Genomic DNA, 16,717 nt, shown 5'->3' on the forward strand with positions numbered 1-16,717 from the left:
GCATTGGTTTATGCCAGTGCAACATCATTAGAGCACAGCTGGAGACCACAGTTGCAACACTGTAATGCTGGTCCCGCTTGTCCGCTCTTACCACTAAGCTATGGCCCCCTCCCAGCATATAATTGCAACCCCAACTCAGGGCAGAACAATGAAACTGACTTTAAGAGAAACTGATCCTTTAAAATTCTTTAAAGCTATTTGTGGATGAACAGCAGTTTCCTCCGTTCGCAGCACACACACACTCACAAACCCCTTCTCAAAGCTTTGCGCGACAGCAGTCTTTTCTCCAGTTACTGACAGTACGAGCCACAAGAGCCTACCAGGAACACTCCTTCTCTCCCAGACCTCATAAACGCTAATGTTCACAGAGGTTATAACATTGGTATACCACCAGTACTAAAATCCTGCTGGAGTCCCATCTTATATGTCACCAACCAGGATGATGAGGATGATTTATCCAATGTACATTATTTGGCTTTAAATATTTGCATCTATTCTTCCTTTATTTCCCCCTATACTGTAACTCATCCTATTCATTCTTCTTGGTTAGATCTTGTCTTTCCTGGCTTTCCCCCCTTCTTTTTTTACACTGTTGCTTTTTCTACTTCTGCTGCTCTTTTTATCTGGAATCTTGGGCTTGCTCACAAGTTTGCCATGGCCAATCCATTTCTGCTTTTTAAAAAGGACTTCACCTAACACACATCTTATCTCTAGCCTTTTCTTAATTCTCTCTCTCAACTGACAGCATACTTCTAGAGATGTGAAGGCCTGGGAAAAAAATGGAAAAATTCAGGGTAAAAAGTTTTGTTTTTTTCATCCCCCCCCCCCCCCCGACTATTTTTTCCATGGACCGTTCAAAAAATTGAACAACTTTGGATTATGAAACATTTTCTTTTAGAATTTAAGACAAGGTGTTTATATATTGCTACCAAGCCTTTACTCCCCTCAAATGATTTCTAAAACGATGTAAATCGAAGACTTTTACAGGAAGACTAGAGATGTGAAATGGATGGAAATAATGAAGCCATGGGGGAAAATGTTTTGTAATCCTCTCTGCAAGATTCGCAGCATGGTTGTTTCTTCCATTTCTTATTAAAATTATTGATCCAATGTATCTTTTACTGATAGACATTTTGGGATGCCCCAAGTCATGTTCAGTTTCCCAACATGTGAATAAAGTCACCATATGATAATACGGAAGAAAATATACATTTTTGACAGTTTGGGTTTTGTCCTAGTGTCCTGTGTTTCTGAACTTGTCTTCCTTTACCTCCACTTCTTCCTGCTTCTTCTGGCTTCTAGGATGATTCAGATGTTTCAGGGCCTACTTGATGAAGTTTCTTCTGGTCAGTCATAAAGTAGAAACCTAAAATATGTTATGTATAACTTGGCTTGCTCATAAAATTAATCATGTTGGGTATATTAAAATTTTTAAGTATAGTTTATTCAGACAATAATTCCAAATTTACTAACTGAACGTTTTTAAAATGTTCAAATCAAATGATAATTTTATGAGCAAACTAAGTTATACATAATATAATTTATGTTCCTAAAGCAGCCTTCCTCAACCTGATGCCCTACAGATGTTTTGGACTACAATGCCCAGCATTCCTGACCAGTGGCCATCCTGCCTGAGGATGGTAGAAACTAAAGTCCAAAATATCTGGAGGGCACCAAGTTGGGGAAAGCTGTCCTAAAGTAACAAAATGACTTTAGATCTGTAGAGAGTGCTAAAAAACTAAGTACTGTTTATTTTTCTATTTTCCCCCAAATTTCCATCCCCCCCTGAAAAAACAGAAGGGAAATGTTTTTTTTCCCCATGGCTTCAAAATTTCCAGAAATTTCACATCTCTACATACTTCAGTGACTACCATTCTTTGCAGCTAAGAATGCATCTGTAAGGTCAATCCCTGGCATTTCTAGTTACATTTCTCAGGCAGGAGGGCTGAAAAAGTTCTCAGTTAGAGCCACTGCTAGTCAGAGTAGATGGACATTGAGTTAGATGGTCCAATGGTAGGATAGTACAGGAGCTTCTTATATAAATTACTATACGCACACAGTATTATTAATAAATTCCTCCATACACCCACGTGGGTGGGTACGTGCAGACCTGAACAGCTGAGCATGCATGGAGCTAGAAGCTATCTCCGTAACACAAGTCATGGAAATGGCTACCAGCTCTCTGTGCCAAGATGACCATTTCTAGTTGTTATATCTCTATAGTCACAATACAGGCCTGAGCACATGACGCTTTAACCATTTTCTTTTTAAAGTTGTTGTTTCTCAATTCTCAAGGCTTTAAAGGGAAACTTGGGGTGGGGACACAGCCACTCCAAACCCAAGGCAAAAAGCCACAAAACTGAAAGACGTCGTTCTAAAATCTCACACTACATAGGTGGCCTTCGGGTTTTGGAACATTTGGGGGCTGCGATCATGTCTAATCCTTGACAAACCTGTTGCTCACGGTTTGCAAGCCAGACCTCAAACCCTAAACGGTTCAGGCCAAGGGAAAGTGGCTCAGTCCAAGCTAAAATGAGTTGGAAAATATGCTGTAAACGTGCAGAGTAACAAGAGGCACTGCCCCTGCTGTGTCGGCCAACAAAAACACACAGCTCAGGATCCCCAAACGGCATCTCCCTAGTCTACAAGCAGAAGCTCAGCAAAAGGTGCAAATATTAAGCCAACTTAATTTATCTATTTATTTTTAGCATTCTGTTTCTAAGATCTTGCTTTTTTGGATAACATATAAATATTTACTGGGTGAAGACAATGATATGGAGGGATGTCCTGAGAAACAGAAGCCACAGAGTGGGAGTGCAGCCATGGAGATCACTGAAGCCACGCTGCGCAAGTCATGGTCATGGACTGTTACATAATTTCTTCTCAGTTATTCTCCTACTTCTGAGATTTTGCCAAGCACTACTGAGGCATTTTCCAGCTTATCCCCAGCGCCATAAGGACTAGAAACTTGTGTTGAGGTGGGAGAGAAGCTGAGATTTTTGCAGTGTTTAATTGCAGACCACATTCTATGGGGGTGTTCAGATTATCGCAGGGGGAAAAGCCACTGTGGCTTCTCCATCCACCTCTGTGCGTGCCACCTGTGTGCCCATTGTATACCCACACAGCAGTGGGGGTTGCCATATCATGTGAACCCAGCATGCAGCATGGCAGAGGTGGTTTTGTACCCATCCTACAACCCCTACTGCAGGTCATGGGTTGTACGGTGGGTATGAAGCTACCGCTGCCACGCCATGCGCCGGATTTGCACGCCACGCGAACCTGTGCTGCAGTGCGGGAAATTATGTATACAGTGGGGATGGGGGAAGAAGCCACAATAACTTCTCCACCTGTGATTGTCCAAACCCAGACTATGTTTTGAACGACATCCCTGTAGCTACACAGGGCTACTTACATAGCCTTATCTGCAATCCCCTATGCATGAAAACACAGGATGCTGAATAAGGCAATTCTATAACCATACATGCTCTCCTTAGCGGGGGTACAGTTGGATTAAAATATAATCACAGCCAAAAAAAGCAGCAAGTACCTGGGACCATAGACAGACACACGCGCGCATGCACCTTATAACCACTTCTTTACTGATGCACTGTGGGACATGGATGTAACTAGGATATTGTGCACTACAAATTGAGAAGCAGGAATAATGGGAACATTAATTCATTTCCTGCCACATCCTCTATTTTGCATGGTACCAGCAACAGTCTGGATAGAATGTATTACGAATGTCCAGAACTGACCACACAACTTCAAGCATAGAAAGTTGAAGACGGTATTTCAAAATCTGATACTGGTAATTTTTTTTATCATCAAAAAGTGCAGTAATGTACAGCAGGCCATCTGAAGTAACTTCAACACCTTAAAAGCTCATGGAATGTTTTAATGCCTCATTGTACTAAAACGTCTAAAAATGCCAGCTTTCAATTAAAAATAAAACACACAGCACTGAGCCTCAGGCCTCCCCTCCAAAATCATGAGTAAGAGCAACAAACTATAAAGAGAAAGGAAATATGTTTATAGGTCTCTTAGGCGCACAATACAGAGGTTTTGCTGGGCTAAACAGTAAAGAGTCCTGGTAATAATCCAGTTTGCTGCTCTACAGTTCCTTTTAACGTAACACAAATGCTGAGCTGGCAGCAATAAAAAATATCTTCCGAGCTGTGTTGCTTCAAGGCTGCTTCTATATTAAAAAAAAACCCTTCAGGCCTTTCCACTCCAGGGTATGGTTTCTTCATAGCTTAAAGTAATTTGCTTTGGAAGAGAAATCAGCTTCCCACAAAACGGGAGTTCCAAGTCCACATGTTGATTTTTTGGATCATTTCTTCCACTTCTGCTTTGGGGGTTTTTGCTTAAATTTCTTCTCCTGTTTTGGTCCTATTGTGGCTTCTGATTTTCTCTTCTTGTCACTGAGGAAGAGCATGGCACACTGGTTACAAAGTAACAAATCTCGGTCACCATCTGGGTGACCAGCCAGATGGGCGATTAACAAATTTAATAAATTAATTAAATACATAAAAACCAAAACACACTGCTTGGGACTACAGTGTCCACAGAGCTAAAAACAGAAAATGGATCAAAATCCTACACAAGGAACCAAGATTCTGAGCCTGGAAAAGCTAAAATGCAACCTGTGTATTTATCTTAAATCAGGGTGGTGAACATTTTTCCGGTCAAGGTCCGTATTACTTCAATCAGGCTCCACATTCCAAGCAGTCGGCATGGCCAGAGCCAGACGCTGCAAAGTTACTCTTACCTTTGTTCAGTATACGGCAGCAACAACAAAAGACATTTGCATCCAGGCATCTCCTTCCCCCAACTGTGCAAGGTTCCCTCTGGCAGGTGGCAGAGCAGGACAGAGTAAATAAAGCCAATAACTTGGAATGAGGCTGATGAGAGTCCTGAAGTCTGCATTTGGCTCACAAGCCTGAAATTCCACACCCCATCTGTTTTTATTATATCCATGTGAATTAAGCAAGTCTGGTGGTATTTGCTTATTTTAGATAACTTATTCTGCTTCTGGTAGATATTGGGAGGGGCAAGGAGCTAAGCAAGGACACTAAAGCCTTGCCCTAACCACTAGAACTCACAGCTCTTCCCTACACCCACGCATTTTCGAGTCTTTCACAACCATATGGCACAGAAACAATTCCTTTCTTTCTTTTTTAAATGAAAGTTGGAATTCTCAGTATGCTAATTTCTGTATTCTGTACCAAATTCTATATTGCTTCTGTTGTGCCTGGCACTGTGAAATGCAGGCAGCCCTAACTGCATCCAGCCATATGGAGGAGGAGGCCAGGAAGAAGTGGAAGGACAGGCCAACACAACAGTTCACTTTTGAGAAATCATTCTTGGAGATCTAAGGCTTGGATCCGAAGATAAATTGACTTCAGGGAGTTCATGGGAGGAACGTTTTCCATCCCCTCTACTCCCCTGCAGCCCCGTGGGCCCCCTGCCCAAAGCCTCTCTGGGGGACCAGGGGCCCTCCTGAGCAGTGTGGAATGGGGCACGGAGGGCTGGTGGGGGAAGGAGGGACAGAAAACTTTCTTCTGTAAAAGTCCTCATGTCAACCCATCTTAGGATCTCTAACTTGCAAACGTTTCTATCCATGGGAAGAAGTTAAGTGAAGCTTTGGGAAGGAAACTCAAGAACTTTGGGGCCCAGATAGTTTTCTCATCCATACTTCCAGTAGTTAGAAGAGGGAAAGAAAAATACTCCCGGGTGAATGACTGGCTACGAAGGTGGTGTCGACGAGGGAGATTTGGATTCTGGGACCACGGCCTATACTTCCTGGAAGATGGAATGTTGGCAAGGGACATGTTGCACCTCACAAAGGCTGGGAAGAATGTGTTTGGCCACAGCATGAAGAACTTCATCAGGAGGGCTTTAAACTGAATCCTATGGGGAAGGGAGATGTAAAGTTGGGGGTAACAATGGACCAAGGCTCATGCACTGCAACAGAGAGAACAGCTCTTAATAGCGCCCAATAATAGTCTTCACAAACATGTAGGAAGAAAGCCAGACCATGAAGCACATGGTCTTCGATGTCTATATATTAATGCCCTGAGTATGGGAAACAAACAGAACAAACTTGAACTTTTAATACCGGAGGGAAATTATGACTTGATAGGTGTAACAGAGACTTGGTGGGATGACTCTCATGACTGGAACACAGCAACTGAAAGATGTAACTTGTTCAAAAAGAACAGGAGGAACAGAAAGGGAGGTGGGCTTGCACTATATGTTAAAAATACATATCTCTGCACAGAAATACAGGAGGATGAGCTTGGTAGCCCCATCGAGAGCATCTGGGTTAAAATAAATGGAGCAAAGAATAAAAGGAACATGGTGGTCGGAGTCGACTACCGGCCACCCAGTCAAGGAGAAGATGAGGATGAAACTTTTGAAAGGCAAATAGCCAATGTTTCAAGGAAGCATGATGTAGTAGTAATGGGGGACTTCAATTGCCCCAGTATTTGTTGGGAGACAAATTCTGCAAAACATGGCCCCTCCAGGAAATTCCTGACTTGTGTGGTGGATAACTTCCTCCTACAGAAAGTAGAGGAAGGAACTAGAGGATCGGCTATCCTTGACTTGATCCTAACCAACAGAGATGACTTAGTGGATCAAGTAGCAGTTACAGGAACTCTGGGGGAAAGCTACCATGTTATACTTGAGCTCTTGGTTCTAAAGGAAGCAAAAGCAGAGTGTAGCCAAATGGGTACCCTGGATTTTAGGAAAGCTGATTTTATTAAACTCATAACAATGATGAGTAAGGTCCCATGGCAAGCGACTCTAATGAGAAAAGGAGTCCAAGATGGGTGGGACTTCTAAAAAAGGAAATTCTCAAGGCACAATTACAAACAATTTCAACAATAAAAAAAGGGTGGAAGACAACAGAAGAAGCCAATGTGGCTTCACAAAAAGCTTAGAGATGACCTGAAAACAAAAAAAGCACACATATAGGAAGTGGAAGGAAGGCCAAGCTACAAAGGAAGAGTACAGGCAGGTAGCACAAAATTGCAGGGATGGTGTCAGGAAGGCTAAAGCTGAGAACGAACTGAGGTTAGCGAGGGATGCTAAAAGCAACAAAAAAGCTTTCTTCAGCTACATGCATAGTAAAAGACAAAGGAAAGAAATGTTCAGCTATTAAATAAGGATGGCAAAATGATAACAGATGACAAAGAAAAGGCAGAAGTGCTCAATTCCTACTTTGGCTCAGTCTTCTCCCAAAACAGGGCCTATGACCTCCCTGGAAAAGGCGAAGTAAAGGCTGAATGGGCAGGATTGCAGCTTGAGATCAATAGGCATATGGTCAAGGAACACCTAATTACTTTGAATGAGTTCAAATCTCCAGGGCCAGATGAACTGCACCCTAGAGTAATAAAGGAACTGGCAGAAAAACTCTCAGAACCACTGTCTATTCTCTTTGAGAAATCATGGAGGATGGGTGGAATGCCAGATGACTAGAGGAGGGCTAATGTTGTCCCTATCTTCAAAAAGGGCAAAAAGAAGGAACCTGGGAACTACAGACCAGTCAGTCTGACATCAATCCCTCAGAAAATTCTGGAGCAGATTATAAAGCAATCAGTCTGTAAGCACTTTGAAAACAATGCAGTGATTCCTTGAAGCCAACATGGATTTGTCAAGAACAAATCCTGCCAGACAAATCTGATCTCATGTTTTGATCAGGTAACCTCCCTTGTGGACTGTGGAAATACTGTGGACATAATATACCTCGATTTCAGCAAAGCTTTCGACAAAGTGCCCCATGATATCCTGATGAACAAACTAGCTCAAAGTGGGCTAGGTGAAACAACTCTCAGGTGGATCCACAGTTGGCTACAGAATTGGACTGAAAGAGTGCTTATCAGTGGGATCTTCCCAAACTGGAGAGAGGTAATGAGCAGGATACCACAGGGCTCAGTCCTGGGCCCAGTGCTCTTCAACATTTTTATTAATGACTTGGAAGAGGAGGTGCAGGGAATGCTGATCACATTTGCAGATGACACAAAATTGGGCAGGATAGCAAATACCCTGGAAGACAGAAACAAAATTCAAAGTGATCTTGATCGGTGGAGCACTGGGCAGAAAATACCAGAATGAAATTTAATAGGGATAAATGCCAAGTTCTGCACCTAGGAAAAAGAAATCAAATGCACAGTTACAAGATGGGCGATACTTGGCTCAACGATACTACAAGCGAGAAGGATCTTGGAATTGTTGTCGATCACAAGCTGAATATGAGCCAACAGTGTGAGGTGGCTGCAAAAAAGGCAAATGCTCTTTTGGGCTGCATTCATAGAAGCATAGCTTCCAAATCCCGGGACATACTAGTTCCCCTTTACTCAGGACTGGTTAGGCCTCATCTGGACTACTGTGTCCAGTTCTGGGCACCACACTTTAAGAAGGATGCAGACAAGCTGGGGAGGGTTCAGAGGAGAGCAACAAAGATGATCAGGAGACTGGAAACAAAGCCCTATGAAGAGAGACTGAAAGAACTGGGCATGTTTAGCCTTGAGAAGTGAAGACTGACGGGAGACATAATAGCGCTCTTCAAGTATGTGAAAGGTTGTCACAGAGAGGAAGGCCAGGATCCCTTCTCGATCATCCCAGAGTGCAGGACATGAAATAATGGGCTCAAGTTACAGGAAGCCAGATTCCAGCTGAACATCAGGGAAAACTTCCTGACTGTTAGAGCAATACGACAATGGAACCAATTACCTAGGAAGGTAGTGGGCTCTCCCACACTGAAGGCATTCAATACGAGGCTGGACAGCCATCTGTCAGGGATGCTCTGACTTGGATTCCTGCATTGAGCAGGGGGTTGGACTCAATGGCCTTGTAGGCCCCTTCCAACCCTACTATTCTATGACTCTATGATTCTAAGTGACATAGGTCCACTCTGATTCATGGGCAGAGCAATCCTATGGTGGTCGTGGTGGGAGATTCCAAGGTGGAGCAACCGCCACACCCAAAGACCTGCCAGGCTGCTGTAGCCAGGGTAGGGGAGACTCTCCCCCGCGCCCTTTCTGTTGGGGGAAGGAATGTTCATGCGCGCATGTTTGTTTTTCTCTCCCACTGTGGTCAATGGGAGGGAATTCACTACACTCCAGGACCGGCATAGTTTAGGACCCATTTTTTGAGTGCACCAGAGGAATGAGGCAGCTTAAGATCCATTGGATCTTGGGCCACTCCTGATGCCCTGTTTGGGCCCCCCACTGCTTGTGGGAGTGGTTCTTTCTGCAGACATACCCAGGGGTGGGGGGCTTCTAGTGGTGAAAGTGCTACCTTGCCAACGGGCCTCTCTCTCCACTGCGGCAGCAGCACTTTTGCCGCTTCCAATGGCCGGTCATCCAGCCTTTGTCTAGTTTTAGGACTGTTCCTTTACTCCTTCAGTGTCCCAGGATTGCTAAGATACTGGATACACCGGTTAAGGCAGAACCCTCTGAGAAGGCTGTGCCACTGCACTAACCTTTTCAGGCTGACAACTGAAGCGCTCTGTCCTGCTTTGGTCAGCACTTCGTTCCATTCTTCATCGTCGCCTCGGATTATGTATCTAAGCGTGAAGAAAAGATTAAAAAAAAACACTTCTCTGTCAAAGCTACCCGGTCAGAAAATACTAATTTATGCTGCAGCAAGGACTCTGACTTCAATGCCAATGGTTGTGCAAGCATTAGGTATACAAGGAAGAGCACAATCAGGAACACTCAGGTGGAAGTGATTCTTCAGGCCCTAAGGTGCAAATTTGAACTTGCACTTCAATGATTGAAATACTATCACCATACTGAATACTGAAAAAACTTCACATTAACTGTTTGATTCAAAATTAAACCAGCCCACTGATCATGCATCAGTTTCAAAAGCCAGGTAAAGGCTGTCAGACCTAAGACCTAACCATGATTAAGGGTTAGGGAGTCAGAAATCATGCCTAGAGGGCGGGGATCTGTGGCTTGCTCTTGTTCTCCTAACAATAGTTGATACCCAAGGTAGCATTACAGCTGCATAATTCATCATAAAGGTTTCTTCCTCCATGGAAGAGGATACCTCCTCTTACTACTGAGGAAGGGATATGGTATGGAGTACACCTGGGGTGGATAGAAAGTAGATATCCAGATGTTCTGGACTTCAACTCCCAGCATTTCTGACTACTGGCTATTCTGGTAGGGGCTTCTGAGAAACATCTGGAGATGTACCTTCTGCCCAACCCTGGAGTAAGCAATTGCTCATGGGCTCAGGCATTCAGAACTTAGATCAGTTAGTTTTAACCCTCCACACTGAACTGATCTTAAAAGACTATTAAGCCAGGTCAGATATGCAGATGTTATAACTGCTCCAAAGGCTGATGATCACAGAATTTAATTTTAGGCTTTCCTGATATTGCTTGTTAAGTTACGAACTCTCAAAATCTGACAGCAATCCCATCAAAAAGCTACATTTTTTATATCAAAAGTTACATCGCAGCCAGAAGTCATACACATACGTTCAGCACCTTTCCCCAAGAAAGTTGTGCCCAAGTCACCACCTTCCTGGTAAGCCTCGGGAGAAGGAAAACAAGTGCAGAATGTCTTGTCCTTATCTGGGCTTCAGTGAAGACACTGCAATGCCAAGCCTGTGCCTTAGAGAACCTCAGAAGTGCTGGCAAACCTGTTTTAGCAAGACCGCAAGACAAGATGGCCCCATGCTAGACACCTGCCTTGGTCAGGAAGAGGTTACAGGGCTTTAAGGACATCCTCTTTTAGCTTCTGAAGAAATGACTAACCAAAGCTGGCAGAACATCGAAGGCTGTTCTGAATTGTTTCAAACCCATTAAGTTAGCTTAAAGAAGCCATTCATTTCATTTCCTAAACAAAGTAATGTGATCTGTACCATGTCAGAGTGGCTTTGCCAGCATAATGGATAAAGTCCTGCCATTCGCACCCCACAGGTGCGAATCCTATGTGAAACCAAAACAAGACTAAATTTCACCTGTAGCATTCTTGGTCTTTAGTGGATGTTGTGGCCAAATCATTGAGACCATTTGACTTCTCTCGAGACTGCGCGTTTATTTAGTGTACATGGGGCACAAGGAGAGAACTTACTGTGAAAGGTCCAGGTCTTTCAACTTCCCAATATCTTGCTTGTGTTTTTCCTGAAATTCTTTTGCTGCTTCTTCCTGCATCAGGAAAACAATTTTATCGGTACTGGATATGGTTATTAAAAATGTAAAAAGTTACAGCTCTCAAGCCAAGCATACAAATCATACCAGCCAAACGCTCGTGGACCATACACAGTTAACGCCTTAGAGAGCCACTTGTTTCTTGATGTATTGCATATGGCATAGCTTCGCTACACGTTTTAGTGGGAGATACTAATTCCCAGGAAGATTGTCCCACCATGACATTATGACACCATGCATTGAATTACATATGTTTGGTCAGCTGCAAGTGCAAGTTATCAAAATGCAGAAGAAAATACAAAAATTGCCTTGCTGGATGAGAGAGAAGCTCCTTCCAGTCTAGCTTACTGTCCCCAAGAGTGACCAGCCAGATGCTTCTGGGTGCTCACAAGCAAGGCATGACAGTTCTAGCCACTGCTGTTGATTGCCCCCAACATCTGGTATTCTTGGGGGAACTGCTTCTGTATATGGAGGTTCCATTTAGCTATCAGGGCTAAGAGTCATTGGTAGACCCATCCTCCATAAAGTTGTGGATTAAAGAAATATTGCACTGGTGCTGGGGGATAGGAGGAGAATCCTCTACATGCAACAGTATCTGGTAGTATCTGGTATCAGTAGTATCAGTAGTATCTGGTATCTGGTATCAGTAGTATCTGGTATCTTAATATGGAGAAGCACAATTACCAAATCCTCATTTAAAGATTTCAGGGTTGGCTCCATTACAACTTCTTTTGTTGCTGTCATCTGCTCTTCCACAGCCTTTTCCTGGACAGTGTTGAACAACTAGAGAAAGAACAAGTAAAGCGTGAGGGAACTGATTATCTCCTCAACCCAAGAAGAACGTGCGTTAATAAATATAATGGCCACCCAGTATGTGACTTCTGTAATGTTTTCCCTAAATGACAGTACTGTAAGACCCTTTATCAAAGAAGTTTTAAAAGCCATCTTTATAATTATAAAATATGAAAACCTCAATATATTCTATTGGTAGTACCATCATCCGTTAAAATTGAGTAAATTTACATCCATGAAGCAGCTTTTATCCCAGTGGTGGGCAAATTGTGGCCCTCCAGACGTGTTGGCCTACAATTTCCACCAGCCCTAGCCAGGATAGCCAATGGTGGGGAATGATGGGAGTTGCAGGCCAAACATCTGGAGGGCCACAAGTTGCCCACCCCTGCTCCATCCTATACACTAACAACAAATTCAATTATCCGAGTATGGCTCTTTATGTAGCCAAAATGGAACCATTCATGGACATGAGGGAGGTGTCAGGCGGCTCAGGAGAACTCCAAGGTTTGCAGGAGTACAAAAAAAAGAAACCCTAAATGGTGAGGGAGCTCTAAATGGGGGAGGGCCCAAAAACTAGCCCAACAAGGACTGAACTTGCTCACTGGTCATGGAATATCTTGAAAGAGGTCATGGCTGGCTGCAGGAATCCTGAGCTGGAGTGCTCCATGCTACAATATTTTGTTGCAAGTTCCACTTGTATAACAGAAAAGCAGAATTCTCAGAGCCAGTTGACAAAAATAAGTCCTGCTCTCCATCAGGCTCAAACAATGCATGATGCTCAGAAATGTAACTTTCCACTGACATCAACACACATTTTGAGTGGACAATCAGCAGCAAAAGCATTAAGCAACCAATCTCCCCTCACCTGCTGGTGCCTTGTTAAACACATGACTGTCTCTGATTTAAACAAAAATGGTAGGAGAGACTTGAACATAAATGAGCATCATATATAGTTTGAGCCTGAGAAACAGTTTATCCAGGTTTTAAGAACCAGCCTAGCAGAGTCTATAGTGTCGATGTGTGTTCAAAGCAAACGCACTGAAGGTAGTTCTCTACAATAAACTTGTGATAGGATTCTCCACTACAGATCTGGGCTCTACAGTATTTTAGCACGTGGTTAATCCTCCTAAATTCAACCCAAAGAAAGGGCATTTACCTGGACAACCTTGCGGATGGTTCTATTGAAGAGGCCCATCAACTGGCCACTAGGCAGCTCTATCTCTTTCTCCAACTGATCCACAGATTTGTGCTGGAGACCAATCCCAAGAAGAAGAGCCTGGCGGAAGAGAGAGTTCAATTACTTTGAAATAGAACAAAAATACTGTAACAGAATGAAAACCTTGGGGCTTGGGCAGGAAGTACTGCAACACCTCAATAGTCCCATATTATATCAATTTTTGATCCAGATAATTTCTAGGCTTTCAGAAGTTAGCTTAAGGGTACAAAACTCAGAGGGACATTGTAACATTTTTAGTAATTCAAGAGAGCCACATTACATTAACTGCAGAGCAGAGTTTTTGTTGCAATTTTAACGGCGGTTTCTTTTAACCCATTCTTTGCCAATCCCCTTATTCTCTTAGCACACACAATATACAATCAATTATTTCTGAACAACCAGTGGCAACACACAAGGCCTTCACTCTCCTAGCAATTTTACACACCGGAGCTGTTCGCACAACAGCTCACTATACATTATTTAACCCGCAGTGAGGCTGTGGACGCCATTTTGAATATGCAGCTCCCTCTCCAACATTGTCACGTCGTGTGAACCCTCGCATAACACTAAAACAGACCATGGGTTATGTGAAAATTGTTTTAATTCTCACATCACCCACGCTCGCCAGGTTTGCACGACACAATTCCCAAGTGGGGGCTGGATCTGTAATATGGCGCCTTGGGCACCGCAGCTTATCATGGGTTAAATAACCCACAACGAGCTGTGGTACGTCATCCGAAACTGGTTGCAGAGTCTCAGATATAGGTAGGCTTTACAGCATGGCTGGTTGGCTGATGTTCACACAAAGATGGGAAAGGCCTTCAGATAACAGGCAGTTGGAATTTTCCAAAGGGGGCTACAATCAGCCTGCAGGCATTACCTTGTGAAAGGGATATTTATATATTTATTACATTTCTATACTGCCCAAGAGCCAGAGCTCTCTAGGCGGTTTACAAAAATTAAAACCACAAAGTACGGAATAAAAATAAAATATAAAAGATTAAAACTGCAGTAATTGATAGCTATTGTTTGGTTCGGAGGGTGGGCCTAAATAATGGCTGGTCTTGCCCTGGCAAGTTTAGGGTTAAGAGGCCAGCTGGACGTCCCATGAATGCCACTGGAAGATAGTCAAGATACAAGTGTAACAAAGACTTGAAAGCTAGTGAAATACAGTATATTAAAACCATTATAACACAGGCAAAAGGACACTGCTGAGGGAAACATGGTATCAGCTGAAGGTTCACAGGCTGGACATCAAATGAGACGAGTTCAATTACCATGACAGTAGCTAAACATAATGGTACTTACAGACTGTGTAGCAGAAAGGCTCATATCCCCAAGCTGGTTGAGAAAGTACATCCTAGAGATAGTTGGGATCATGTCCATAATCAGGTGGTAGTCCACCATGTTCCTTGAGTACATCTCCAGCCTCTTCAGGTCATAAGGGATAAAAACAGCTTCTAATTCATTATGGCTAATTGCTGAGCAAACCATGAATGAGTTGAAAAGCAGAGAGAAGAAAGAGAGAGAAAAGTTACACTTGCTATCCAGATGGTGAAAACAGGAACCAGAACTATGTCTGGCCAGCAGCTCATATTATTTACATAGCGGGTTGGCAGAGGATGAGATGGCTAGATAGCATCACGGATGCAATGAATATGAACTTGAGCACGCTCCGGGAGAGAGCGCAGGACAGGAAGGCCTGGCATGCTATGGTCCATGGGGTCACGAAGAGTCGGACACGACTGAACGACTGAACAACAACAACAACGGGTTGGATCCAGACTTAGTTATACTTAGAGTAGGGCCACTGAAAGTAGGTCATTACTAACTTCAGTCTCATTAATTTCAATCGGTCTACTTCATGTATGATTAAATCTGGGTTGAATCCATACTATATATGTGGCTGAGACTTATATCACATTACATTATATTAGGAGGGGGGATGGAGAAGAATGTGCAAGATGAATGCCATTAAGAAGGTACTGAACTACTGAAGGTTAACACAGCTTGACACAGCCATGTGACATGTGACTGATTTACTTGGAAACTAGTGCAGCATTCCCCAACCTGGTGCCCCTCCAGATACGTTGGACTACAACTTCCAGAATCCCCTTTCTGGGAATTGTAGTCCAACACATCTGGAGAGCACCGGTTTGGGGGAGGCTGAACTAGTGAATTGTGTCTGAGCACCATAAATCATTTGAAAGGGGCAGGTGTCCAGACCGAAGTGACACTTCCGGGGCACATCATTAGCTCCACCAAGCTTCATTCATTTTAAAAGAAGGATGAAGGGGACTAAGGGACGCTGAGGAGAAACGAAAGTGGGGTGGTGAGAGGGAGTATGAAAGAAATGCAGAGAGGAAGGAGACAGAAGGGCAGACATGTCCCATGAGTAGGAATGGGAGAACCAGCCATGCTTGAGCATGCTGAGGTTCTCCGAGTTCCGTGTTGAAGTGTGGTCCATTTCAGCAGTGGCTCCGTGTCAGGGGGGCAGTGAATCCACTCCAGGTTTCAGTGAGAATCAGTCAGGAATCTAAAGGAGCTATCAAAGGTGCACTTTCGATCCTTTAGAGTTCTGACTGAAACCTGGAACGGATTCACTGACATCAGAGCCGTGGTCCACCTCATTCCCAAATGTGAACTCTTTTTTTGTTCAAATGGCACTTTGTAAAAGCACCAAATGGGCACTTCCCCCACATTGACTAAAGTGTGAAAATGTGTATTTCTTTTTTCAAAATGCGCCTTTTAAAAGTGCACATCTTGCTAAGGAATGCATTTTGCAAACATGATCTCAAGCTCAGGAATATGTGAGCTTTGCCTGAAAAATATGCTCACATTTAGGGGTGCGAACAGGGCAAATTCTGATGTTTAATGAACTGAAACAAAATTCTCATGCCTACCTAGCCCTGGGTCTGAAGCAGCTGGCCTTCAGAAAGAAGAGTACAATGCAGATCTATTAAGACACCGGGTTGGCTCTAGGATCTGCCTTCCGCAAAAGGAAGGCCTCCGCTCATGGAAGGTTCTGCTGCCCAATTTGGGGGGGGTCTCTCCTTCCTCCACACCCCAGCTCACCCCATTCAGCAAGGTCTTCTGATTCTCTGTGTACTGTGTTCAGGGGGCTTGTGGGGCTGCCAGGGGATGGGGAAATCCAGTTCTGTCAGCACAGTTGATCCAGCGTAAATCTGAATCCAACCCCTTTTACTTGATGTATGCACTTTTCCTGGGCTTTTAGTCTTTTTTGTTTTGCAAAGCACCATGCAAAGAGCCTGCAGTTATATACTTACGGGGTTGTGACTGTTGCTTGATATTCCTGTTTTGCAAAATGTTCAAAGCTAATGAAGGGGAGAAAGTGCTGAACTGATAGGACAAGAGAGACAGGAACCTCCTCCTGAAATCTGTGGGAGAAGTGGAAAAAATAGTTACTACTGAATAGAGAACTCGCAACCACTGATCACACGAAGGGCTAATTAATGCAGTAATTTTGGGAGGGAGTGGGATCAAATCCTCTTAAGGAGATTTGGCCAACAGCATTC

At 43.6% G+C, this 16,717-nt stretch overlaps 1 protein-coding gene across 1 annotated transcript in view; it reads right to left on the reverse strand.

Moving 5' to 3' along the window:
- Positions 1-2,674: 2,674 nt before the first annotated feature.
- Positions 2,675-16,717, reverse strand: part of NAT10 (N-acetyltransferase 10) — a 47,513-nt gene continuing 33,470 nt past the window's right edge. The window contains exons 23-29 of the mRNA XM_084851666.1: positions 16,469-16,579; positions 14,490-14,662; positions 13,122-13,241; positions 11,858-11,956; positions 11,097-11,170; positions 9,491-9,574; positions 2,675-4,424 (exon numbers count right to left, since the gene is read on the reverse strand). Of these exons, the coding sequence (XP_084707792.1) occupies positions 4,334-4,424; positions 9,491-9,574; positions 11,097-11,170; positions 11,858-11,956; positions 13,122-13,241; positions 14,490-14,662; positions 16,469-16,579 (752 nt within the window). The 3' untranslated portion in view covers positions 2,675-4,333. The remainder of the gene's footprint in view (positions 4,425-9,490; positions 9,575-11,096; positions 11,171-11,857; positions 11,957-13,121; positions 13,242-14,489; positions 14,663-16,468; positions 16,580-16,717) is intronic.

Source organism: Heloderma suspectum, chromosome 1, assembly GCF_057233095.1.
Source record: "Heloderma suspectum isolate Gila_16-S chromosome 1, 16-S_ref, whole genome shotgun sequence".
NCBI lineage: Eukaryota > Metazoa > Chordata > Lepidosauria > Squamata > Helodermatidae > Heloderma > Heloderma suspectum.